The sequence below is a fragment of the Narcine bancroftii genome, chromosome 12 (genome assembly GCF_036971445.1).
Source record: "Narcine bancroftii isolate sNarBan1 chromosome 12, sNarBan1.hap1, whole genome shotgun sequence".
Taxonomy (NCBI): Eukaryota; Metazoa; Chordata; class Chondrichthyes; order Torpediniformes; family Narcinidae; genus Narcine; species Narcine bancroftii.
In genome coordinates, this window is record NC_091480.1 from 17,797,211 (window position 1) to 17,824,191 (window position 26,981).

Below are 26,981 nucleotides of genomic sequence, written 5' to 3' on the forward strand. Positions count from 1 at the left end.
GCACCCACCTGCTTTAAGAAGGTCACTTTCATTCCAGTGCCAAAGAAAAATGTAGTGACAGGCCTAAATTACTATTGCCGATGAATTATGAAGCATTTCGGGAGGTAGGTCTTGGTTCTTGTTATCTCCAGCTAGCAGTCACCCTCAACCCACCTCAGTTTGCATACCAATGAAACAGATCCACAGCAGATGCCACCTCTCTAACATGGGGTTCAACTCCAGTACACGTGGCCAACAAGGACACCTACATTATCCTATCACCATTTATCTCTATCACTACAGCCGGGTACTTGTGACAATAAACTTGAACTTAGCCTGGAACTACAGAGGTGTCGACAAATCCACGTTAAGGACTGCAGTCATCTAGTTGCTTGGTCCTCCACCAACTCCCCTTGGGATAAACCAAAGCTGTTGTCAGTATGAATTCCAGCGAGTCTCTGCAGACCTCATTTCAAATGGGAGACTGCTTTCCCCATGTTACATGCTGTGAAGTATTCCAAGGAGCACATTGTCATGCAAGTCGTTTAATTTAATTTTTTTAATATGTTGTATGTTAATGATTTGCATTGTGGAATAAATGGCTTTGTGACTGAGTTTGTAGATGAGACAAATTTAGTTGGAGGAGCAGATAGTGATGTGGAAATGGAGGGGCTGCAGAGAGGGAATAGACAGAGAAGTGAGAAATGAAATACAATGTTGGAAAGTCATGCAATTTGGTAGAAGGAATAAAAGGGCAGTTGATTGTCAATGATGTGGTAATGGAGTACCGTACCTCGAGGTGCATGAAAAGATAGGCAAGGTATCATGGTTTCCTTAAAGTAATATCATGCCTGACAAATCTATAGCAAATTTTTGAAGGGATCTCAAGTAGGATAGACAGGGGAGATGCAGTGGATGTTGTGTATTTGGACTTTCAAAAGGTCTTCAACAAGGTGCCACAAATGAGGCTGGTAAACAAGATGAGAGACAATGGAATTACAGGAAGGATACTAGCATGGGTAGAGCATTGGCTGGTCGACAGAAAACAGAGTGGGAATAAAGGGTTCCTATACTGGTTGGCTTCCAGTTACCAGTGTCTGTCTGCAGGGGGTAGTGTTGAGGCCATTTCTTTTTACATTGAATATTTTTTTTTTAAATTTTTTATTTTTCACACCATAAATCACAATAGCCATGATATACACTTTTTCTTTTCCACACATTTACAGTGACTTACATTGAATATTAATGATTTGGATTATGGAACATTTGGCTTTGTGGCTAAGTTTGCAGATGATAGGGTGGGATACGGAAAGACTTAAGTGAGACAGATAGATTGGGAGAACAGGCAAAGAGGTGACAGATGAAATACAATGTTGGAAAGTGTATGGTCATGCACTTTGGTAGAAGAAATAGGTGGGCAGACTATTATTTAGATGGGGAGAAGATTCAAAATTCGGAGGTGCAAAGGGACTTGAGAGTCCTCGTGCAGGGTATCCTAAAGGTTAACCTCCAGGTTGAGTCGATGGTGAAGAAAGTGAATGCAACGTTGGCATTCATATGTAGCGGAATAGGGCATCAGAGCAGGGATGTGATGTTGAGGCTTTAAGGCACTGGCAAGGTCTCACTTGGAGTATGGGGTACAGTTTTGGGCTCCTTATTTAAGGAAGGATGTGCTGGCATTGGAAAGGGTTCACAGAAAATTTACAAGAATGATTCCTGAAATGAAAGGATTAGCATATAAGGAAACTTTGACGGCCCTTGGACTGTACTGCTTGGAGTTCAGAAGAATGAGGGGAGAATTCATAGTTGCATTTTTTATGCTGAAAGGCCTGAACAGAGTAGATGCAGCAAAGTTGATTCCCATGGTAGAGGAGTCGAGGGCAAGACTTCAGGATTGAAGGGTGCCCATTTTAAATAGAGTTGTGGAGGAATTTGTTTAGCCAGAAAATGATGAACCTCTGGAATTTGCTGCCACAGGTGGCTGCAGACGCCAGGTGGATTTAAGACAGAGATTGATAGGTGTCTGAATAGCAAAGGTATCAAAGGTTATAAAGAGAAGGCAGGGGAGTGGGGCTGAGCGGGAGAATCGATCAGCTCATGATGGAATGGCAGAGTGAACTCGATGGGCTGAGTGGCCTACTTCTGCTCCTATATCTTATGGTCTTTAGGTCCTATTGAAGGAAAGGGATGTATGTTACCACATTAAGGATGAGAATGCTATTGTGGGACTTGGATCAGTTGGACATTGTGTTTTCCTATAACATATGAAAACATAGTTTCTTCTATTCCTTGACCTATTCTACTGAATGTCAATCACAGCTCAATACAAACTTGATTTTCATGTTATTTCAGGACAATTATTTTTTAACACCAATTAATGTTAATGTTCAGGATTTGTCCCTGGACCAGTATGAAAGTCATCACAACTGTTGAAGAGGGTAACGTAAACAGTAAAGCAAGTCAAGGTCCCTATCAGTTCATTCCCGACCCTCATCCAAACCTGAATGGGCAAGCCAGGGGTTAAAATGAAGCCATGTTAAAATTAATAAGTCTTCAGATGACTTTCCTGATAGAGTGCATTTGAATCATTCTTAAAATCAGTTAAAGTTAGATTATTGGCGAGATTAAAAACAATATTAATCACTCGTGCATTAACTGTGCAGGCACAAGCAAAAGTGAATTTCTGGTTATTCCAAGCCCTGGTCATGTGGCACTGTGGGTTCAAGCCCCACCCTTGAGATCTATTCATGACAAGAGCTGACCCTCCAGTGTGGGGGATGAATGTGTTTTGGATGAAACATTATGCCTTCCCCTTCAAGTAGATGTGTATGATCCTGTCATAATTTTAAAGAGTGGGGAGTGGGGACAGAAGCATATGACCTGCTGTCCAGGTTAATACTCAACCAATATTATCAAAATAAATTAAATGGGTATTAGCACATTTTTATGGTGTGGTTGCAACAGAGAAATGGATCGGAGGTTAATCCACAGGACCATAAGAGTGGCAGAGAGAATCACTGGAGTCTTCCCCACTCCCCCAACCCATTGATGTTACCTCCTAGGATCGGTGTCTGAAGAGGGTGCACAAAATCACTGAGGATCCCTTCCACCCTGCCCACAGCATCTTTCAGCTGCTCCTATCAGAGAAAGAGATACAGGAGGATCAGAGCCAGCACCACCAGGCTGAGGAACAGTTTCCTCCCACAGACAGTGGGAAGGATGGACTGCTCACACTAACCATCTGAGACACTGATATTTACAAAGCAATACTTATTTATTTATTTGTATATATGAATACTAGACTGCATTATGTATTGTCTGTATGTATGTGTGTTACGCCTGGTTGTGTGTCTGAGTGTTTTGCATGGAGGACTGGAGAACGTTGTTTCATCGGGTTGTACTTGAGCAATGATGATTTTATCTCAGCTTATGTTGTCCACTGACTGGCTGCTTCATTTCCCACATTACAGCAGTGATTATTGGCAGTGAAATGATCTGGGAGTTCCCAAGGCTGGGAAAGGCACCTACTAAAAACACATGTGCTTCTCCTTTCTTTATTGTGTAATTAGAGCAGGTATATTGGTTGGCATTCAAAATTAAAACAAGTGAAAGGGCTGATAGTTGTTGCCGCACTGCAGAGTGTGTTTCTTTTTCTCTCATCAAGGATCAGCTAAACTCTATCTATTCTGAATTTGGATGCACAAAGAGGAAGCACAGACTTTGATGTCTGTCAGGAATTTGGACTGCTTTAATATATTCATGCATATTAAACAGGCCCCTCTGGACAAGCTTTCCCAGAACCAACTTGTTAACCTATTTTTCTTTAAATGTATTTTTTTCACAGGTCAAACTTGTTCTACTTCAGCAATTGGATTCAAACTGCATGCGGGGAAGTACGCGTGAACCATTTTACAACATGTGTATCACTCTTCATCAGTTAATTAGCCTTTAATTGTGCACTTGTATTCTCGCTTGTAATGTGGGTCTGTTCCATTTCATCTCCTTTGTTGCTGCTCCCCTGACTGAACTCCCAAGGAGCAGTGAAGGTCGTTCAACCACTCTCGGCACTTTGGCTCGATGCTAACTCGCTAAATTAATGCTTTGCTTTCTCCTCTAAATGAAGTGGCTTGACAGAACGTAGCATAAAATCAGCACTCTTACACTCTTGGAGAGTAGCTTCCATGTACAAGTATTCCATTCTGTGTGGAAATATGGTCGGATTTCACTTCAACAAGATTAAAGTGCTTGGCCTTGTTTTGGTCACATTCACCTGTTATTCTGCTTCCTGGCTATCCCCCGGAAGGAGTCTGATGAATACAACTGCGAGACCCCCACTCTACTCAGAAGTACGTGCACCAGTAACAGGTTTTCGATCATAACCAGTGGCAATGGGAATCCAGCTGACTGGCACAACAATTCACTGGAGTTTAGAAGAATGACAGGGGATCTTATAGAAATATATCAAATTATGACAAGCATAGATAGGTTAGAGGTACACAAGAAGTTTCCATTGGTGGGAGAGACTAGAACTAGAGGATATAGCATTAAGACTCAGGGTAGTAGATTTAGATGGAGACAAGGTGGAACTGCTTTTCCAAGAGGGTGGTGAATCTGTGGAATTTGCTCCCCATTGAAGCAGTGGAGGCCACCTCAGGAAAAATGTTTAAGACAAGCTTAGATAGATTTTTACATAGTAGAGGAATAAGGGTGGAGATGAGTCTATCATCAGATCAGCCATGATCACATTGACTGGTGGAGCAGTCTTGACGGGTCAGAGGGCTTACACTTGATCCTATTTTATTATATCCTAGCACAGACAACACAAGAGTTTTGTAGGGAAGGGCCACAGTCTAGGGAATTCCCGCTACCAGACATAGAGGGTCTGAGACTCGAGTCTTTCAAACAACGGAGATGGGAAAAAACTACAAGAGCCCGCAGTGCTTGGGAACAGAGCTACGTAGAAAATTAGAGAATGAATGTAATAATGTACAGCAATTTAATGTGTGAATGTGGATGCAAAAAGACTTTGCTTAATTTTGTTGGTGCATAATTTAATTGCGAATAAAATTATTTTCGGGGGAAGAAGTGACAATGGTTTTCCATTTGTAGTTAATACACGATTAGTGTTGGTTTGGAATATGAGGGCTTCGTGGAATGGTAGTTTTTCACCAGATCATAAATTACACCAATCTCTGAGTGTAATAGTTGCTACAAGAATAAAATTAAACCTGGAATTGCTTGCGTCAAAGGGTGAAATTTTGCCTCCAAGTCTGATCGTTATAACTGGAGTAGATTGCTTGTGGGACAAACTGCCCAATGGCAACAAAATGACTAAAACACTTTAAGATATCACATGAATTTGTACATTTACTGGATAGGAGGTTATTCATGCTACTGTGTAGTTTCTATTCTAACAAAGAAAACAAAGCAATTTCTGTGCAGTAAGATTCGAAAAAGCAATCTAATAACAGCCCGCATCATCCATCTCTTGAAGATGCTGTTAAATGTTAGCTCAAAGAATGCCATCCCTTGGATAGTGCAATAGGATTTCTTACATCTACTTAATGTACCAGATAGGGATAGTTTAATATATTATCTTGCTGCATCTCACTTCACCACCGCTGACTTTATTCCCACAGACTTTTATGGAGTCAAAGAGGGCACATTTATTAGTGGGATTTTGATGGTTAGAACATGGGTGGTCTGGTTTCCAGGCTAGGAACAGGGAGTGGAAGGTAGAGGATGAGGATGCTTGGGAAAATTGATGAAGGAGACGATCCTCTGGTCTGGACGTTGATCACGGTGATGGATCAGTAAGGAGCTCTGAGGCTGAAGAACACACAGGCGGCGGCGGACTGTTGGTGACTCAAGGAGAGGACTCCACGTAGGCCGTGGGCGACTGCGGACGAGGGGCATCACAACAGGCTACGGACTGCTGAGGACTGGCTGAAGTGGTACCAGTTAGCGGAACTGGGTGGTGAGAGTGTGCTCAAGGCTTCCTGATCATGTTAGGAGCTCAGGTTGCTGATGGTTTGGACTGTGGCCGGGAAGGCTGTAGGTGGGTGGCGGTAAAACCATGGACATTCAATGGCTGTAAGGGGTGCTGGGAATTTTTGCTGATAATGTATCTTTGTCTGTGTTATGGTAGACTAAAGGAAATTTTGTGTAAGGTCACATTTTCTGTTTTATTACATGTCAATAAAATAATCTTAAATCTTGAATTTCCAGCAACACTGTGCTTCCTTAGCATTGAAATTGTGTGGGACTTGAACCCAGTGGTGGATTAACTACCACCTGGGCTCCAAGGCTGACCTTTAGTAAGGCTCCCCCTGACTTTGCCCCCCCCCCCCACACCCCACCCTTCGTTGAATAGAATAAAATGACATTAAATTACGTTAAATATATTAGTAGTCTCCAAAGTGGTTGATATCGACCAAAAATGCCAGGAAGTCGAAAGGGACATGTGGGGGATCGATTGAATTTTTGGGTTGCAAGTATTTCAGACCCCGAGGTCCCCGCTCCTGCCCAGGAGCAGGACATCCCCATTCCTGCCTGGGAGCCTAAGGTCACCACTCCTGCCGGGCCCCCCTCCTACTCAGCCTCATGGTTAATCTGCCACTGCTTGTGCCACTCTCTTCTGAATCTAAGAAAGATTCAATTATTTGACTTCAGCTGAGAATCCCACCAACTTTGCTCAGTGTGTCAAGCTGTGTGAAATATATTTAAACAAGAATTTGTCAATGGCAGTTATCCCTTGATGGTAACCCAATCAAAATAATGAGGTGCGGAGAAATTATTCTTGTTAGATTAAAATAGTTTCAGCAGAAACCTTTATGAGAAGAATAGTATAGAACTTGCGGTCTATCTTCATAAGAAAATTTACCTACACTCCCAAAATGCAGATCATTTATTTCGTCTCATGTGGGATGATAATTCCATAAAGCTAGATCTCGACAATCATTCTCAATATCAAATAACCTTGGAGCATCTCTGAAAATGCTTCTTTCTAAAAGCTCAGCTCTTTGACCATGAGAACATCCAAATTTGTTTTAGGTGCAGCCCCACCAATTGAATATGCTCTAGGCAGTGGTTTTCTAACTGCCCTACTAAACTCACAATCCCTATGCCATCGGTGCTCTGTGATTACTAAGAGATTGCTTAAGGTAGTATGTGAGAGGGAAGAAAATGTTTGAAAACCACTGTTTTAATCGTCCCTCATTGACTCGTTATGTGCACGGTTTCATAACTCCAAAGGAAATGGGCCAATGACAATTTTTTCTCAAGCAAAATATTTCAGTAACAATTGGGTCTAGAGCAGTGATTCTCAACCTTCCCTTCCCACCCACAAACCACCTTAAGCCATTCCTTACCAATCACAGAGCACCGATGGCAAAGGAATTACTTAAAGCGGTATGTGAGTGGGAAGAAAAAGGTTGAGAACCACAGTCGTGTTGTCAGTGAACTTGATGTTGTGGTTTGAGCTGTGTTTAGCCACACAGTCGTGGGTCAGCAGTGTGACCAGCAGTGGACTAAGCATGCGCCCTGGGGGGGGGGGGCCGCTGTGCTCAGTGTGATGGTGTTGGAGGAGCTGTTACCGATCTGGACTGCCTGCGGTCTCCCCGACAGGAAGTCAAGAACCAGTTGCAACACCTGCCTATGGTATTGAGGTGCACAGCGTCCTTGACTCATAAGAATAAGTGACTCCAGGCAAAATGTTAGATGTTCTACAGCCATTCTCTGGAAGATATTTCCCATCAACTCCTTCTGCAGCAAATATAAGATTTTGGAGAGAGGAAATTTTTTTTGAAAAGGGAGGCTGATGAGCAAAGACAACATATCAGAGGCAAATCTATTAGGTAGATTAAAATAGCTCAGTTGGAAAGTAGCGATTTTTTGTCGGTGTTACGGTAGACAAAAGGAAAGTTTATGTAATACCACATTTTCTGCTTTGTAGCGTGACAATAAAATAATCTTGAATCCCGAATTTCCAGCAACACTGTGTCATTTTTCTCAAAAGGCCCATTTCCTTTGGAGTTATGAAACCGCGCACAAAATGAGTCATTGAGGTACAATTAAAACAGTAGTTTTCAAACTTTTTCTTTCCGCTCACATACCATCTTAAGCAATCCCTTACTAATCACAGAGCATCTACGGCATAGGGAATACTTAGAAAGAAAAAGGTTGAGAACCACGGTTGTAATCTGAAGGAACACTGTTGACAATGTCCTGTGGTGATATTGTAAAATCTCTGGTTTCCAAAATTCAAGCAGCTGGCAGCCTTAAGCAACTGGCAAAAATAAATCAAGGAAAAGAATTTTTAAAAATTAAAATAAATAAGAATAAAATAATAGGTAAAAATAGACACGTTTAAAAATGTAAAAGTAGATGTTCTCTGAAGTAACATATAAACCTTTGGTGAAGGTGGGAGCAAATATTCAGCCAGCAGAGGGCCTTGGTCATGCTTTGCACGTGAAACAGCAATGGCGTCACCAGGATGAAGAGCTGGTTGATGCTGCCCACTGTTGGGGTGACTCTCTTAAAATGTCTCCTTATCCCTGCTTAGTAAGAGTTGCCACGGTCAACTAGGAGGAGGGAGGTTAATTATGATGTTATTTTTCGTCTTTCAAGCGGCTCCATGGAGGGGGAGGAACCTGTAGATGCAGTGATGGATAAATATTTTTAAAGAATGTGACTTAAAATAAAGTAAAATGCTTTAAGGTTTATCTATTCATACAAGTGAAGTTTAGTCAGTGCAAGTACAGTATAGTATTTTTGTCCTTTAAACCGTGCATTCTTAATGCAGGTGTATTAGTTCGGCATTGCCTCAAGCAACCAGAAAATACACTTATCCAGCATCTATCAATCCCCATAGGTGCCAGATACCAGGGGTTTTACTGGATCCACATTCCAATTTGCGGCTCCCTGCCCCAACCACAACTGACCTCACTCCCACAAAATGTGAGATGGAACTTTGTGTCATGGGACTTTAATGGTTTGGAATGTGTCTACTTTATGGGCTGGGGACAGGGAGTGGAGGATATGGGCGAAGATGCTGGTGGAAAATGTTAAGTTATTTCTTCTGTCTTTAGAGTTACCTGATGCCAGGGAGAGTCAATGTTATTTTAATTTTTTAAAAAAGGCCCTTAACTTTTGGTGCATTGGAATTGAGCTCAGATCTAAAAATGTTCTCCGTCTCTGGTGTATATGCTTGCATAACTCGCAGTCACCCTCAGCTGGGTCTCTCTTTAAGGAGTATACAACTCCTCAGATCTGGAGCAGCTGAGCATCAACTAAGCTCACCGCCATGGCAACAAGAGCCTGCCAAAATTACACCATCAAGCGTCCCTCAGAATGGCTGCCCACGTGAAGCTGATTCTGTTGAGAAAGCAGCTGCTTGAGCAAACCTGAAAGCAATCCTACAGAGTAAAAGGTTCGGATTGATAACCTGCTCGCACAGACTCAGACTCAGGATGTCCCAGCAAAAGTGCTGGTGAAGTGCAGTTACCATGGTAATGGGGGAAGTGTGGCAGACAATTTGTGCTAACAAAGAGTGAAATGACGAATCTTAGCAATGCTTATTGAGAGGCAACTATTGATCAGACAGCAGAAAGCCTTCTCCAGTGTTTTTTTCCATTGCTATTGGAAGGGGACAAAGCTTAACTACAAGGTCATGTTTTTGGATAACACTGATTAATTCACATTAATATCACTGGCCACAAATTTTTTTCAAAAGATTTGCTTCCTGAAAATTAATTGGAGATGATGATAGACAACATGACGCTAAACATAAAAATAATTTCAGATTTCCTGCATCACATAGGACTTTGGAGAAATATTAAATTAACTTTTATTGAATTTAGCTTGTTTAATCACATAAATGGTAGTGACACATTGCATTAGTTCAACTGACCTAAAAATGATTTGCCGCTGATTTTCGTTTGCACTCCACATCTGATGCCTTTTGTGCATGGAATCTAGTTGCCTTGATACTTTTTTTCCATGATCACAATGACCTGGTGAAACCTTTCACCGTGTTCGTCACTGACTGCACCCAGATCAGCAGGGAAGAAGTCCAAGTGCGAATGCAGAAAATGAATTTTCAATGGCAGGTTGTACTTCATGGTTTTGTATGCTTGAAGCATATTAAAAATATGATAGGAAATCACAATAGGTCATATCTAAAAAATGGTACACGACAGGAAAATGTTAAGATGATTTTTTTCGTGATCGCAGTCCAAAATATATAAAATACACCCAAATGTGTTCAGGAAGCAAAATCTTCATTGTCTGGTGAATTATGTATACATACTAATTAGTTTCAGTGGTATATCTGATCACCAAAGAGTCCAACAGTAAAAGTGGCGTACCAGAAACAGAACTAACCGACCACATTTTACAGGGAGCTTTCTATTCCAACAAAGCCACCCAGTCAAGAAATCAGCACTGAGAATTCTGTGTGCTCCTTGCACCTCTCATGATTGCACAAGAAGGTCAGTCCAGATCACAGGCTCAAACCTCTGAACTCCTAACCTTCTGACTCTGCTATGAGAGGGCCGTCACCACAGCAAAATTTGAAGCTCATCATCCACCTACTTTAATAATGGCATAGTCAGGTCACTCGTCCGAGTGCTACTGCTACCATATAACCCAGTACTACCCGTCGCATGGTCAAGTGTCCTGCAACTAAACCGGCCCCCCCACTAGGCTTGCCTGATGCAGAGGGTGGCTATACCCCCCGCAGGATGAAAAACAAGACCTGTCAAAGAACCCTTTCATAAGGTCAACGGACATCCAGCAAATACGTGCCATGAAGTGCAGAAACTTGGTCTGGCCATTCACTGCAAGAGAACTTCCCCCAGCCGTATTGGACCTCACCATGCCGCTGGATCCAGGAGGGGATGTCGAGAGGGTGGGCAACCCTCTACTCACCTTAAATCCATCCACGCTCATGCTGTTCCTTTCTGAGGAGTGTGGTATCTTCATATCAAACCCCACAAACTGACTGCAAGGAACCACCATCTTCCATGAGGTGAGTAGCCAGAAGAAGAAGAAAGCATTTGGGTGGAGTGAATGCAATAAACTGCTAGATACTGTCATTAGTCCATGGGCAATTTACGAAGATTACCAGAAATTTCTGGTTCCCCAAGGAATGATAAGAGGCAGGTGTGAAGGATCCCTAGTCCTAATGAGGTCCAAAGAAAATATCGTAGCGTGAAAATCAATTGCAAATGTGATTTTGATATCGATGCTGCCCGTTATTTTGTTCTTGTACTTGGACTTGAATTTTAGGCTTACGTGATCAAGAACTGCAGTGACCTTAGATTTCCAGAGGTCTTGTACATTAGACAGTAAATCGACTCCTGTCATTCCTGCCACATTATTAGGGCAACTGGGATTCTTATAACATTGAAGAGCATAAGGAAAACTGTCTCAATCTCAATAACAGGGAACTGTGGTGTGGATTTTAAACAGAGGTGTTGGTAAACCTATGGATCAAAACAAGGTCTGTCCTGAGCTGTCAAAATGTAAGATGATACACAAGATACATTTTGGAAGGTATTATAAACTTACCCACTGCTTTTAGTGAGGCATACTTATTCAGTTCCTTGCCAGGAACTTGCTGTTCAAAGGAATGAGAACCTTGGGCCAGTGTGGAATAGGAATGGGATTGAGCCATCTGTGGGATCAGAGGGTAGGTCGTGCCTGCGTTATTCATCTGTGTCTGATCTGCAAAATAGTTAAGAACACAGAATGTTCATTTTGGATACAACTGGTTAAAAAAAATCATTAATCACATCCTCTATTCACAGCCATAGAAGATATTGCCTTTCTACTTAACAGATAAAGCTTGTTAGTAAAAGAAAAAAAGTACATGAAAACTGCACAATAGAGTGACCTAGAACCATTAACATCACCAATGAAGCCAACAGAGATAAACCATGTTAACGCAAACAGAGATAATGGGAAATTGTTTCAGAAGAACCTTGTGCTCATTTCCAACAACTCTGCCTTGGTGATTTCAGTACGGCTGATAAAGCAGTTAATATGATATTTTACAATCCTCCCCACAGAACAATAAAGCTATAACATGAATAAAATACATCAGAAGTTATTCTCGGTCCAGTCTGTTCTTGTGGCAATTGCACTTTTCCAATGGATAATAAATAGAAAAATTAAAGATGCACTTCCTGAATTTACACCTTTGCCAAGAATATATTTTAGATGGCAAGGGTGAAGGATCAGAACAAATCAACAATACTTGGTGCGTTTAACAGGCCGATAATAAGAGCAGCAACATTTGCTCCCACAGACTTATTTGCATGGTATTTATTAAAAGAATATTGGCCTCTTATTCTCAACACTAATTTCCTGTGATCTGCATATTAAAGAGACTCATTTATCTGGCACTTCATCTTGTTCTCTCGTTCAATATGGAATTTAATTATATTGTATCGATGGTACTGAAACAAGGCATATGCTTTCTGGCTTCCACACACTCCTGTACATTCTCAGATTTCAGAATTCAGGTCTCTTGTCAGAGTACATACGTACATGACATCACATACAACCTTGAGATTCCTCTTGCCTGCGGGCAAGGCAGAAATACCACTAATTGGTAGTTCAAAAGAATAAACTGCACACAGCGTAAAACGTAAACAAAGAACTGTAAACAGATAATGAATTTAAACAAACTGACTACAATAGAGAGAACAAAAAGAAAATCAATGAAGTGCACCAGTAAGGGTCCTTAAATGAATCTCTGATTGAGTTTATCATTGAGGAAGGGTAGCAGCTGTTCCTGAACCTGGTGGTGTGAGTCTTGTGGGCACCTGTACCTCTTTCCTGATGGAAGGAGCGAGAACAGAGCATGTGCTGGGTGGTGAGGGTCTTTGATGATTGCTGCTGCTGCTCTCCAATGGTAGCGTTCCCTGCAGATGTACTCAACAATAGGGAGGGTTTCGCCTGTGATGTCCTGAGCTGTGTCCACCATCTTTTGCAGGGCTTAACTCTCAGGGGTATTGGTGTTTCTATGCCAGACTGTGATGCAGCCAGTCAGCACACTTTCCACCACACCTCTGTAGAAATTTGACAGGTTTTCTGGTGTCATACTAAACTTCTGCAAACTCCAGAGGAAGTCGAGGTGCTGACGTGATTTCTTCATGATGCCATTGGTGGGTTGGGTCCAAGAAAGATCCTCCGAGATAGTGACTCCCAAGAACTTAAATTTGCCCACCCTCTCCACCTGTGATTTCCCCACTGATCACTGAGAGGTTGTGTACCTCTGGCTTTCTTATCCTGAAGTCAACAATTAGCTCCTTAGTTTTAGGGACAGCCAAATTTTTAACCCCCATCCTGTATGCTGATTCATCCCCTTCTTTTATACAACCCAGTACCATGCCCTACTCAGCCCAACTCTTCCTGGCCAACTGCGTGCTTCTACCATTTTCTGTTTTTTGTTTTAGATTTCCAGCTCTGAGCTTGATTTTCTGAACAGAAGCCCACTTCAACATGACCTTGTCATGGAGTGCACTGCACCAACTGCTGTCTTCAGAACTACAGCTTGGACTTGGTGATATTTCCCCAACTCGAGCTAAGTGATTTCCAGGGAGGCATTACCTCCTGGCTATCATTCTACTTAGGTGAACAATGGAATTTTCTCATCATCTCCCTCTCCTTCTAGTCTTTAAAAATCAGATGAGATAAGCTTGCTTATGTTTACAGTTCACGTTCACCAAGTGTGGATGGTGAATAACAGATGATTTCAAGTTCTTAAACATCACTATTTCCATCTTTCCACACACCACTCAGCAAGGTAACCTGGAGCAAAACCCGGCAAATGCTGCACAGTAGAAATATAATCAAGGAACATAAGAGCATTCAATGGGTAAGGCATTCTTCACTGGTTGAAGAATTTTTATCAGAAGAGTCTTGAATCTGGAACATACATGATATTTCTATTTCCACAGATGTTGTCTGACCTGCCAAGTGTTTTCTAGATGTTTTAGGTGATTAGATTTTACTGTTGGAAATGCTAATAGACCAGGTATAATTATGAACTAAAGACAACCATTAATTCAACTGCAGAATTTATTTTCCATTGGTTATAGGAAGCCCTTTGATTTTGACTGAGGCCATTTAAACATTTTGCAGAGGGGAAAAAAAGTAAATAAAAGTGGAGGGATGCAGAACTCGAGAGTAAACCCTTTGCGCGGTTCCCTGGGTCAATTCTGGAGCCCTTGGAGACCTGGAAAGGCTTAAAATCAAAAGGAACCCCTCTCATAAAAGCCGAGTAGAGGCTGAGCCCACAGGATCGCAGTAGGCGAACAGCGGTTAGAGTGAGTGTCTGCCCACTCTGTCCAACCAAAGGGGCTGGAGAGTGGTCAACGTCTCCCACCTACTGTTGTCTTTCCCCAACTCCAGAGGCCTTTTAAATAATAGAGTGGCAGGATAGTTTAATTCTCCAGCCTGCACTTCCAGACACCCAGACATCTAGACAAACATCACTGTAAAAATAGTGGGAGGGTGCATTTGCTCCATTTAACTCCGATCCTTTAATCACCCCCGCCCCCCACACACCCCCACACTCCACTGCCTAAAGCACTGCTAAATGTGAATGCTTGGCAGGTATGAGTCGCTTCCACTGGATTCACTGACTTTGATAATGGGTTTAGTTGAACAGTGGAAGAACTTTAAAATATTCAGCAGCTTTGAAATTCACCCACATCAGTGTGAGATCCTCTGCCACGTTAATGACTGATGTGACTACTAATGGCATCCTCCAGGGAGAGGAGTAACACTCATAAATTTATATCGCAGCGATGTTGACAGCAGAAGTGAAGTACTTGTCCATGTCCTCAAATAGATAGTTGTTTTTGTTGAAAGGCATTCTCATGCTCTCCTGGACATTAAGGGTCTTGTTAAAAATTTCACCCACAATTTTAAATCCAAGTTTTTGTAAGTAGCATTTTCCTCAAAACTCTCGTCAAGTTTGAAACATGACTCACGTAGCACATATTGATTTGGCATCTTGTCTGACTACTGCATTCATCCATAGATGTACACCAGTGAAACTGTAGGACCAAGGTGAAATTGTATCGCAGCACACAGATCTTAAATTGAAACACCGGCAAGTCTTTAAGCAGAATGCATTCTAATACTTGTGATTTTTTTTTTGCACAATGTGGGCGTCCCTGGCGAGGTCTTCATACGTTGCTCCTATTTTCAAAATATGAAAAAAAGTAAAAACATAATGCCAGAGAAACTCAGCAGATTGCCCGGCGCACTTTATATACTGCAGTAAAGATAAAGGTACAACCGATGTTTCGGGCCTCAGCCCTTCATTGAGGTATGAACTATATGTAGGCAGGCGCCTGAATAAAATAGTGGGGGGGGGGGGCATGGGGAGTCACAGGGAGATATGGGAGCATTAGGTCACAGGTAGATATGGGAGGGAGGGCACAAGAGGGAGGCATTGGAGGGACAGGAGGGAGGAAGTGGGGGGGCTGAGATAGCCAGAGGGGAAGATGGGGTGGTTTCAGGGCTGGGGAAGTGGCAGGCTGGGGAGGTCACAGTGGGGGAAGTGGTGGGCTGGGGAGGTCAGAGTTGGTGGGGGGGCAGGGGGGAAATGAGGAGGTCTGAGGGCCAGGTGGGAAGAAAGGGAGAGCTCAAAGGAGTAGATAGTGGGTGAAAAGGGAGAGAATTGAGGGGATAAGGAAGGGCAAGGAGTGATGGTAGGGGATGATGAGCAGAGGTATCCAAGGTGTCAGTCCTCCAGAGTCTGGCATTGGTGTGGGAACTGCTGAGGGAGTCGGCGTGGATGCCATTCTCATCAGTGGATATGGATGGGAGGCACGAGGAAGAGTATTTGGGGGATGGGGTGGGGAGGAATATGAAAAGGAGCCAAAAGGGTACTCTCTGCTACTGAGATGACACCAGCAGAGAACTCCTGCTCAGAGTGATTTGGTCACATACTAACTTGGTAACATGTCACTTCAAGTCTTTTAAGCAAGTGCCCATGAAAATCTTATCCTCCTTTGTCACTCATTATGTTGTACATTATGTTGGAGTACTCTCTGATGGAAAAAATCATAATTCCTAGTTTGAACTTAATTTAAAATGGAATTAAGTAAACAATTTCAAAGTAAGTCATGAGGACATCTCAAAGTTTAAATTTATTGTCAAAGTAGATACATGACATCACATAAAACCCTGAGATTCCTTTTTCCTGTGGGCCAGAAAGAATTTCTACTTATCGATAAATGTAAACTCAAGAAAAAATGGAGAGAAATGTAAGCAAAGGAAGAAATGGAAACAAACTGACTGTGAAATGTATTTAAAAAAATATTCCGTAATAACTAATGTGCAGTGTCATTAAATGAGTCTCTGATAGAGTTTGACTTCCAAAGCTACAAACTTCCCTTCTTCTCACTTTCTGTTAGAAATTGATTTCAATTTCTATATCAGATCGTTGGACAATGTCACCATTGATGCTATTATCCTGTCTGAAGTTTTGTCTTTGCCATGGTTTGAGAAAGTCTTTGACCAGGATTGAATAATTTCCTGAACTGCTGTCAGTCCTTTCCATTCCTTCCAAAACCATTGGAGCACTCCCTTGTCCCCACTTTCCATTCAACCAGCCTTGGGTCATCCTCCACCATTTCTGTCATGCTGCCAGCACGGAACATCATTCCCTTCATCTCCCTCAGCAATCCTAAGGTACAGTTCCCTTTGCAAGACCCTCCTCCTATCATTAAACATCCTTTCCTTCCTATGGCACTTTCCAGTACCGCCAAACAAGATACAACCCCTCCCCTTTTATTTCTTCCCTACTCACCACCCAAGGCACCATTTGATCTTTTATGTAAAGCACCAATTTGATGCTCACAATGCACTGTATTTCACTCCCTAAGCACAGATTGGATGACCATTTTATGCAACACCTCTACCCAATACATTCCACCCCCTCTCTCATCGCTTTGCCTCTTAGGTTCCTGAAGTTTTCCTGTAGAGGTTAGTAGATGCTTGGTGAGTCATGCACTTCTCAACCCTCCAGAGCTGACAGCAAGTTCAATAACTTCAGTCCATAACTATTGTTCCCATATTTCCCAACTTATGGAAATGATTCTGCTGGAGCTCCTATTACTTCACCTCCTCTTTAATTGCCCTATTGACCATTCCCTGTTGCCTAGCCCCATCATTCCCTCTGTTATCTGCCTTCCATCCAATTACAGACCTTCTATTTTTATTTTATACCGCCCCCCCCCCCCCACCACACCCTCTCATTTACCCACCTCTGATCTTAAACCTACTAATTACCAACTTTCCCTGAATCTTTTTTTTCCGTTTCAGATTTCCAGCACCTGGAGTGGTTTGCTTTTGTGCCAGAATAATTAAATTTTGGCTTCAAATGCAGAATCATTTCAAAATGCTGAAAACACAGAAACAAATGTTAACAAACAAAATTTATGAGAGTATCATGTTTCCCCAGAAAATTATATTTACAACAATAGACCTCACTTAGCCAACAAATAATCTTACTGACATGACAGGATTAATTATACATTTGTTTTGTACAAGTGCTATCACCCTCTGACCCGTCCCTTTTTACAACTAGTGGGATATTGAGTATCTTTAGAATCACGGCAGATTCATATTTCACTGTACTCTTGTCATAACTACTTCTTTTCACATCACTGATGTGAGGACATTACACTTATATTTTCACAGAGAAGTAAAACAAACGGAAGGTGAGATCAGATTTCAATTTATTATCCTTTTATTTCAGATTTCCAGCATCTGCATTATTTTGCCTTTGAAGTGATCAAGTTTTACATTCCACAGGAAGGCTGTGAAGATCTCTCACTAACACTGGCAAAAAATTCTTCTGACCTAACCTGCTTTACTTCAACAAACGCAGCAATAAACAGGGAACTACAAAAACAGACAATGGGCAGTGTACTTCTATGAATGTAGCTCAAAGGCTGGCAAGCAGATAATACCCAAGTTGAAAGGAGTTGGTGAATGGATGAAGATTTCCCATTCAGAACTCCTGCAGGTAGGGTATTCAGTGACCTTAGCATCAACTTCCTACCAGGCCTCTGGTCCTTGGGCAGCTTATGTTTCCTGACAAAGGGCTCAGGCCTGAAACTTTGATTGCCTTTTACTTCCCATGGATGCTGCGTTTCTCCAGTACCTGTGTGACCCAGCATCTGCAGATTTCTTGTTTAAAGCCTATGTTTTACTTGACTTCTATTTCATTGTCTCTCCCCACCCCCCCCCCCCCCCCACCCCACCCCTTCTACCATCTTGCAAGCCCATCTTTCCTTGATTTCCTTTTGTCTCCTCCACATTCCACTTCTGCTGGTTAAACTACACCTCAGCTCTTCACATTTGATTTGATTTCAGTTCAGTGGTCTGGTCTGCATCTGTGTACCTTCTCCCACATTGTCAAGTATATAACAGGAGCAATCTTTAGGTACAGCACTTTTAACAACGCAGGATCTCCAGGCTGCCTCACAGGAGTGATAATCAAACAACACTTGGTCTTGAACAAAAATTAGAAAAGCAAAATAATGTAAATACAAGAAAAATAAAAATCAGAAACTCTAGAAAAATTTGGCAGATCAAACTCTCTCCGTGGAGTAAGCAAGCTTCAGACCCATAAGGTGTTAACAGAGCTGTGATGGAGGTCATTGACCTAAAACATTAACTCTAGTTCTTTCCTTACAGGTGCTGGATGACTTATAGGACAGCTGAACCTTGGTCCATGGGTTTTCAGAAGGAGAAATTGTTGGTACGTCCTTCACATTGGAGTTGAGTTTGCAGTATTTAGCATATTTCATTCAAAACCCCCTTAATGGACTGGACATTATTCTTCACATGCTGAATGATGAAGAATTCAGCAAGTGTAATAGCAACCCACCTCTTCCCCATAACTCAGCTTGGTCTGATCCAGTCATGCAACCCTTCATTAAATTTAGATATACAGTAATTCAGGGGTGGCCAACCTTTTATTTTTAATTCAGACATACAGCATGGTTGCAGGCCATTTTGGCCCACGAGTATATGCCAGGGGTGTAAGTTAATTGGGCGGCACGGACTCTAGGGCTGAAAGGGCCTGTCACTGTGCTGTATGTCTAAATTAAAAATTAAAAGGTTGGCCACCCCTGCAGTAGCGGAACAGGCCCTTTGGGCCCATGAGCCCATGCCGCCCCCAAAACCCCAATTAATCTATGATCTCCGTAGATTTTGAAGGGCGGGAGGAACAGGAGCACCTGGAGGAAACCCACGCATACACGGGGAGGACGTATGAACTCCTTACAGACAGTGCCGCATTTGAATCTGGGTCACTGGCGCTGTAATCGTGTTGTGTCAACCATGATGCCAATATTCCTATGCCTCGAAGCAACAGATATTTCAATGGCTTTGAAGATAATATAATTAGCTCCTAGCAAAATACTCCCTGTAGACCTTACAAATTCCAAATAATTCTGATAAAACCAAGAAGTGTTTGAAATAAAGTCCATTGTCAATCAATAAGTGATTAATTTGCAAATGCTGTCATGGGCCACTGAGAATTGGCAGCATTTGGGTTACATATGGCCTGGCTGCATTGGTTACCTGCCTGCTCTGTATACCTCATTTGGTTAATGTTATCATATTCCTGGCCTCAAAATTGCACCAAATGCAACCCACTCACAAATTAGAACTAATTTAACACAAAAATTACCCAAAATGTGCTATGCAGCACATTGCTTAGGTCAAAATCTTTACCACTGAGCTAATAAATTCATATAACACTGGACATTCTTTTTCAAGAGGTTTGCGTCCTGAAAAAAAAATGGGCAACTTCAAGCAGATTTCCTGCATCACGTAGAATGTTGGAGAAACATTAATTTAGCATTTATTGGATTTAATCGCATATTGATGCTGACACATTGCCTTAGTTCAACTGACCGAAAAATGTTTTGCCGCCGATTTTCATTTCTACTCAGCATTTGGTACTTCTCGTGTCAGAGTCCAACAATGATGGATTCCAGTTGCCTTGGTCGCAACATCTTGGTGGAACCTTTCACCCGTGTTCGCCACTGACGGCACCAAGATCAGCAGGGAAGACGTCCAAGTGCGAATGCAGAAAATGAATTTTCAATGACATGAGGCACTTCATGGTTTTGTCTGCTTGTCGTAAACTTAGAATATGACAGAAAATCACAAAAATAGGTTATACCTAAAAATCAGTACTTGATAGGAAAATTTTAAGATAATTTTCCTGATCAAGCAGCTCAAAATCCATAAAATACACCCAAAAATATTCAGGAAGCAAAATCTTCGTTAGAGCAAGACTATTTTGAATTGCAAATTTTGAAGTTACAAAGTGATACCAAATGTCTTTAATTCTGGTATGACTAGAATTGAATTGCAGCAATTAACTTAAAATGAATTAACCAAGTGAGATTTAGTTTAATACAGTATTGCAAATGTCCATTGTTTGACTGCTGCTTCAGTGAAACAGCGGAGGGAAGTGCAGCATTTAGAAAGCAGGGTTCCACAAATAACCCTTCTCTACAACAATTGCACATGAAACATTGAACATAGCAAAACAGCGCAAATATGCTGTCATGTAACCATGCAATGAGATATTAGATCAGGTTACCAAAAGCTCGGACAAAAAGCTAAATAATTAAATAAATAAGAACTGCGGATAATGTCACTTTTGAGCAGATCAGGAAATGGACTGTCAATGTTTTGGTAATAACACACTGCAGCATCCATCGGAGATAAAGATATATTGCTGGGTCTTCCCCAAGCAATAAGCAAAAAGAGGAAATCTCAGAATACGGACAGGGCTGGCTGGGGGAGGAATCCAGACCAACAAAAGGTGTTCATTGGATAAGATGAGAAGAGAGGTGAGGATTGATTTTGTCTGTGAGAAGGGAATCAGAGTGAAAGGGAGAAAGACAGAACTGGGGGAAGGCCACAGTGGGAAGAAGTGTGGGGGAGGAGTTGGTTTTAATGAAAGCCAGAGAAGTTAATGCCATCTGGTTGCAGGGTGGAGGGTGTCAATGTTTTGGGTCGGGACCCTTCTGGCCCCAAATGTTGACTCTCCATTTCTCTCGGTAAATGCAGATGAGCCCTTCTGGCTTCTCATTGTTTGTCAAAAAGCTACGTTTTAGTAAACACGGTAATGAAAAAAGGATTTTTGAGAATGAAGGGTTTAGGGAAGGAGGCCCAGAGCCTAAGAGCGTGGCCTTTGCAATAACTGCCTGCAATGTTATCCTTGAATAATTCATAAAAAGCGGCAAGAAAAAGGTGACGTCAAAGAAAATTCAGCATAGAAGCTGAACATCAACCAATTGATAAAAGTGCTATCCTGCCTAATCCCAGCTTCTCGATAGTTGGCTGCACAAGTCGTAGCTCTTCATGTGCACATCCAGATCTTTTTTAATGGGATGAGGGCTTCCTTTAAGTAGTAAGTTCCAGTCTCCTTTCACACTGTGGCAAAAAATATTTTTCTCAACCCCTCCCTTCCCCTTGTACTAATTACTTTAAATCCATGCTCCTTATTTTTGAACCCTCCCTTAAGAAGAATAAGTCCTGTCTATTTATGCAGAAAACATAGAGCATAAAATGTTACAGCACAGTATATGCCTTTTGTAACCATGATGTTGCACCGACCCAACATATACCTACCAACAAATACTAAGCCCTCATTTCCTCATAGCCCTCCAATTTTTGTTAATCCATGTGCATCTCTTAAATACCCCTATTGTTTCAGCCTCTTCCACCACCTCTGGTAATGCATTCCAGGCACCAAAACCCTCCGTGTAAAAAACTTAACCCTTATGTCGTTCCTTAACACGGTTGGTGTAGCGATTAGCGCAACGCCTTTACAGCACCACCAATCGGGAATCAGACCAGGGTTCGAGTCCTGCGCTGTCTGTAAGGAGTTTGTACGTTCTCCCTGTGTTTGTGTGGGTTTTCTCCAGGGGCTTTGTTTCCTCCCACTGTTCAAAAATGTACAGGGATGTAGGTAAATTGGGGGTAACTTGGGTGGTACTGACTCGTGGGCCGATATGGCCTATTAGCTGTATGAATGTCTGAAAAACTTTCCTCCCTTCACTTTGTATAGACCAAAGACAACTCCACCTGATCTAATTCCTCCTCATAGTTACAATATCCTAGTCTGGGCAACATCCTGGTGAATCTCCCCAGTGGTCTCTCCAGTTCTCTTCTGTGATGCGATAACTGGATCTTCACCAGGTATGCAAGTTGTGATCTTACTTGTGTTTTTAATTCCAGCATAACATCCCTGCTCCTACAGTGTCTCAAATGATAAAAGAAAGCATCCTACATGCCTTTTTAATCAACTTATAGATCTGTCCTAACTTTAAGGATCTATAGATATGCACTCCAACGCCCCTCTGTTTTATGATACCTCTGTTTCAGAATCTTCCCATTCCATGCCACACTGCAGCCACCTCACACTTCCTTGAATGGAGTTCTATTTGTCATTTTACTGCGCAAATAACCCTTTTGTAGCCTAAAGAACTTCTTACTACAATCACAGCCAGTGTTTATATAATTAGCGAACTTCTTTATCATGTTTCTTTATATTAATGCCTAAATCATTAATATATAAAAGAATAACTGGAAGGAATAGAGTCTGCATCCCTGTGGAATCCCGCTGGAAAGAACCACAACAATACCCATCTATCATTACACCTTACTTCCTGCCAGTAAGCCAATTTTAGAACAGAGCACACAGAACAGCACAATGTATGTGCCAAAATAAACGAATCCCATCTGCCTGCACATGATCCATATCCCTCCATTCCTATGCCTGTTCAATGCTTCTTACCCAAAGCTTCTTCCAACATAAGGTTCCCCCGCCTTTAATTTTCTGGATTATCCCTATTGCCTTTCAAACAAGGGAATGGTCTTGGCTACTCTCATGTCCCATGGGACCTTAATTATGGCTGGAGAGGATACAAAGATCTCCATCTAGGCCCCAGAAACCTTCTCTTTTGCCCCTCTCAATAATATAGAGTAGATCTCATCAGGCCCTGGGGACTAATCTGCCCCAATGTTCTTCAGAAACTCAAGACTTTCTCTTCACATCAACATGGCCTCATTCTGATCTCACTCTCCACTCTGTCCTTCAGCTTGGTGAGTACTGGTGCAAAGCTCTCATTTAGTATCTCACCCATTTCTTCTGACTCCAGACATAGATTCCCTTCTACATCCTTTAATTATCCTACCTTCTCCCTAGCTACCCTCCTCTTGGATTTCCTGATTCTGTTTGAGTTCTTCCCTGCTTTCTTGATTTTCCTTCAGGATCCCAAGTGATTTCAGGTTCCTAAACTTTATATTCACTTAATTTTCTTTCTTGACTAAATTCACAACATTTCTCACGGTTCCCAGACTTTGCCATCCTTGTCTTTCTTCCTCACTGGAACATGCCAGCCTGGAATTCTGTCTCTGACCAACTTCCACATGTGAGAGGTAGATTTCCACCACAACAGCTGCTTTCAAGTCTGCTCTCTCCAAATCATGCAAAATTATTTTTTTTATTTATTATTTTGATTTAGAAATGTCTGAAGGGGGTCTCACAAAATCGTTGAGGACACAGCATCTTCCAGCTACTCTCATCGGGGAAGAGGTACAGGAGTTTCAGAGCCAGAAACATCAAGCTAAGAAACAGCTTCTTCCCTTGGGCAGTGAGACTGCTGAATGACTGATGAACTGTTCACACAATCCCTCAGAGACTCTACTATTTATTTAACAAGATTTATTTTCATATATGTACTGCACATAAATCACTTGAAAATATGTCTTTAAATGTGTTTGCATGCTTTTACACTGAGGACTGAAGAATGCTGTTTTGTCCAGTTGTACCTATACAACTGAATGATAATAATAAGCTTGAACTTGAATTTGAATGTAGTCAAAATTGCCATCTCCCAATTGAGCATTTTTTTCCGAGGTTTAGACTTACTCTGATCAACTCTTTGAAAAATGAAGATGTGATCACTGTTCCCAAAATGCTCTGAAACACCATCATCTGGCCTGTCTCATTTCACAATACAAGGTCCAGTATGAACTGGATCCTGTCTGAATAATTTGCATACTGTTTCAAGAAGACCCCTCTTGGATGCACCTCATAGATTGTTCCCCATCAAAGCCTCTTGCACAAAGGAAGTCCCAATTAATATTGGAAAAAATAAAGTCATCCACTACGACAACCTGTAACTTTTCATTTTTATATTTGTTCCTCTATCTCTTACTGGCTATTGGGTGATCTAAAGTAGAACCCTGTCATCGAGATAACACCTTTCCTATTTCTGAGCTCTACCACATCGCCTATGCAAATGATGCTTCCAGTACACTCCAGTCCTTAGTGGTCAATTGTGAAATCTTTCCTGATCGGTGATGTGACTGCACCACCTCTTTAACATCCCTCTCTGTCACATCTGAAACATCCATACCTTGAACTGTCAGTCCTTTTCCTCTCTCAACCAAGTCTGTAATTGGCACAACAATTCCGTGCAATAATCCAGGATCCAAGGTCAACTGCTTTACTCATAATACACCTTGCACTGAAATAAACACACCTCCGTGTTCATTAATCTGGTTCTGCCTATCTTTCCAATCGGATTTATAAGGCCTAACCCCTACCTTTTCTCCACTTGCTTACATATTGCTCCCAATTACCTTTCAATTTACAAATTAATCTACACCTTTATTCCTTCTACCAACATTCATAACCAGACACTTCCCTATGCTATATTCCTTCTGCCACTTCTTCGCCCATTCTCCCAATCTGTCCAATTCCTCTGCAGCCCCCCTGCTTCTTCCACCTATCTTTATATCATCCACAAACTTGGACACAAAGGCATCAAAAGGTCTTCCTCCACAGCATTTTAAGAGGTCTAATTTGGCCCTTCAGGAGTAGATGTCTCTTAGTTTACAAGTTAAAAGAAAATGCTGCCAATTTAAGAATCTTGCCTAATAAGAATAGAATGTTGTGCTTGGCAAGCGTTACCAATATCCTGCGGAAACCTTCTTACTCCAAGCAGTCCTGATGTCTCCCCACGGGCAGGAGATACACCAGGAATGTTTCTCAGTTCCAGAACACTTGAGAGAGAGCTGCCTTTTCCTTCTGATTAATTTCTCGCCATCATTGCATGTTGTAGGATTTATGAACCTCCATTCTATTCCTGTCTTTAAAGCCTTCCATCAACACAGAATTGTGCAGTCTCCTGGTGTCATGGAAACAACCAGGTGGAGCTAGGAATTATATTCCTATTAATATTTGATCAGCACAGTGCACTTCTGACACTGTGTATTGATTCCAAGCTTACAGAGAACTCTAGTGATATCTCAAGTGCTCTTTTTCTGTCTAATTAACAGGTTGCAAGTAAAATCATGAAGTCATTTTATTTCAAAGGATTATGGTGAAAGACAAGCAATTTTTGTTTTGGTAAAGGAGGAATTTCAGCTCCATTATACATTGAGAAATAAGTAGAAAGTGCAGTAACTGCATTACTATGTTCACAATAGTCATTAGTTTCACAAGAGAAGAAGTTAGCTTTCCATCTCAAATTAACCAACTGAATCTTTTTAGCAAGACTATTTCAAAGGAAGGAAAGGCAAAAAGACATGTTTTGTATTCTGTATGAAATAATGGCACTGATGAACGTTTCTGGTCAATTAGAAGCCCTGTCATCTGAATGCAGCTCATCTAATGCAGTATCAAACAGTCGTACAGCACAGAAAGTGTTTCCATTGGTGGGGGAACCACAACTAGAGGACATAGCCTCAAGATTCAGGGGAGTAGATTTAGGGCGGAGATGAGGAGGAACTGTATTCCCCAGAGGGTGGTGAAGCTGTGGAATTTGCTGCCCATTGAAGCAGTCGAGGCGACCTCAGTAAATATATTCAAGACAAGATTGGATAGAGGAATTAAGGGATATGGAGAAAAGGCAGGTGAGCCTATCATCAGATCAGCCGTGATCACAGTGAATGGTGGAGCAGGCTCGATGGGGCGAATGGCCGACTCCTGCTCCTATTTCTTGTTATTATGATCTAAGTTACTAAGCTTACTGCCCATTTACACCAATCCCAAAATGATCTAATTTTTCAATTCTCCCCTCACTCTCATCAACTCTCATACAATTTCTACCGCTCACCTAAACACTAGTGGCAATTTAGCCAATCAACCTGCATGTCTTTGAGCAATTCCGCAGCACCGAGAGGAAACCTACTCGGTCATAGGGACCACCAGGCGGACTCCCCACACAACAGCACCTAATCAGGATTGACTCCAGGTCTCTGGCATTGCGCGGAAGCACAATAGCTCTGCCCGCATGCCATGCCATGATGACAAAGGTGGTGTTTTAATTAGAGATGATAAGTTGAGACTCTCTCTGCTTACTTCGACAGATGGAAAAGATCCCTTCATGCTAGCTTGAGGCAGAAAAAAGGATTCCAGCCAGAATTTATACTTCAGTGTAATAGATTATCTGTGCAACCACCTTCTGGAACTTGTTACATGCAAATTAGTTCTGAATTTCATACAATGACTATAAATACTATCAAACTAATCACATCATTTTGGGACATCATGAGATTGCCAATAGGAGCTCTAAAAATTAAAGCTCATTTTCATTTCATCTGAAGGTTACTGTGTGCATACTGTTCAGTGAAGTTTCACATGAAGATCACGAGGGGTCACATCTGAAACTACAACTGCAGTGGGTGCATTGCACAGCACATTCAAGCAACCCACTGCTCCATTTCACAGCATTGCTTGTTTAAATTACAGGTTTGAGTCTTCTCATCAGAATATTACCATTTAGTTCATATGCAGTGAATTTTTATGAGAAATGGTTCTGCCATTTCTGTGAAGAAGTTGTTTACACCATTTGTTCCAAAGAGTTTAACATTTTCTCCCAAACTCTTTTGAGCTGTGGAAATTTAACTGGCAAATAATGGTCACAGCT

At 41.7% G+C, this 26,981-nt stretch overlaps 1 protein-coding gene across 4 annotated transcripts in view; it reads right to left on the minus strand.

The window, feature by feature from the left end:
- Window positions 1–26,981, minus strand: part of LOC138746998 (protein shisa-9-like) — a 209,837-nt gene that overhangs the window by 15,739 nt on the left and 167,117 nt on the right. For all 4 annotated transcript variants that reach the window (XR_011347226.1, XR_011347225.1, XM_069905813.1 and 1 more), the window contains one exon: window positions 11,551–11,706. Coding sequence is in view for 2 of the 4 variants with exons in the window: in XM_069905813.1 (XP_069761914.1) it covers window positions 11,551–11,706 (156 nt within the window). In the remaining 2 variants the exon portion in view is untranslated. The remainder of the gene's footprint in view (window positions 1–11,550; window positions 11,707–26,981) is intronic.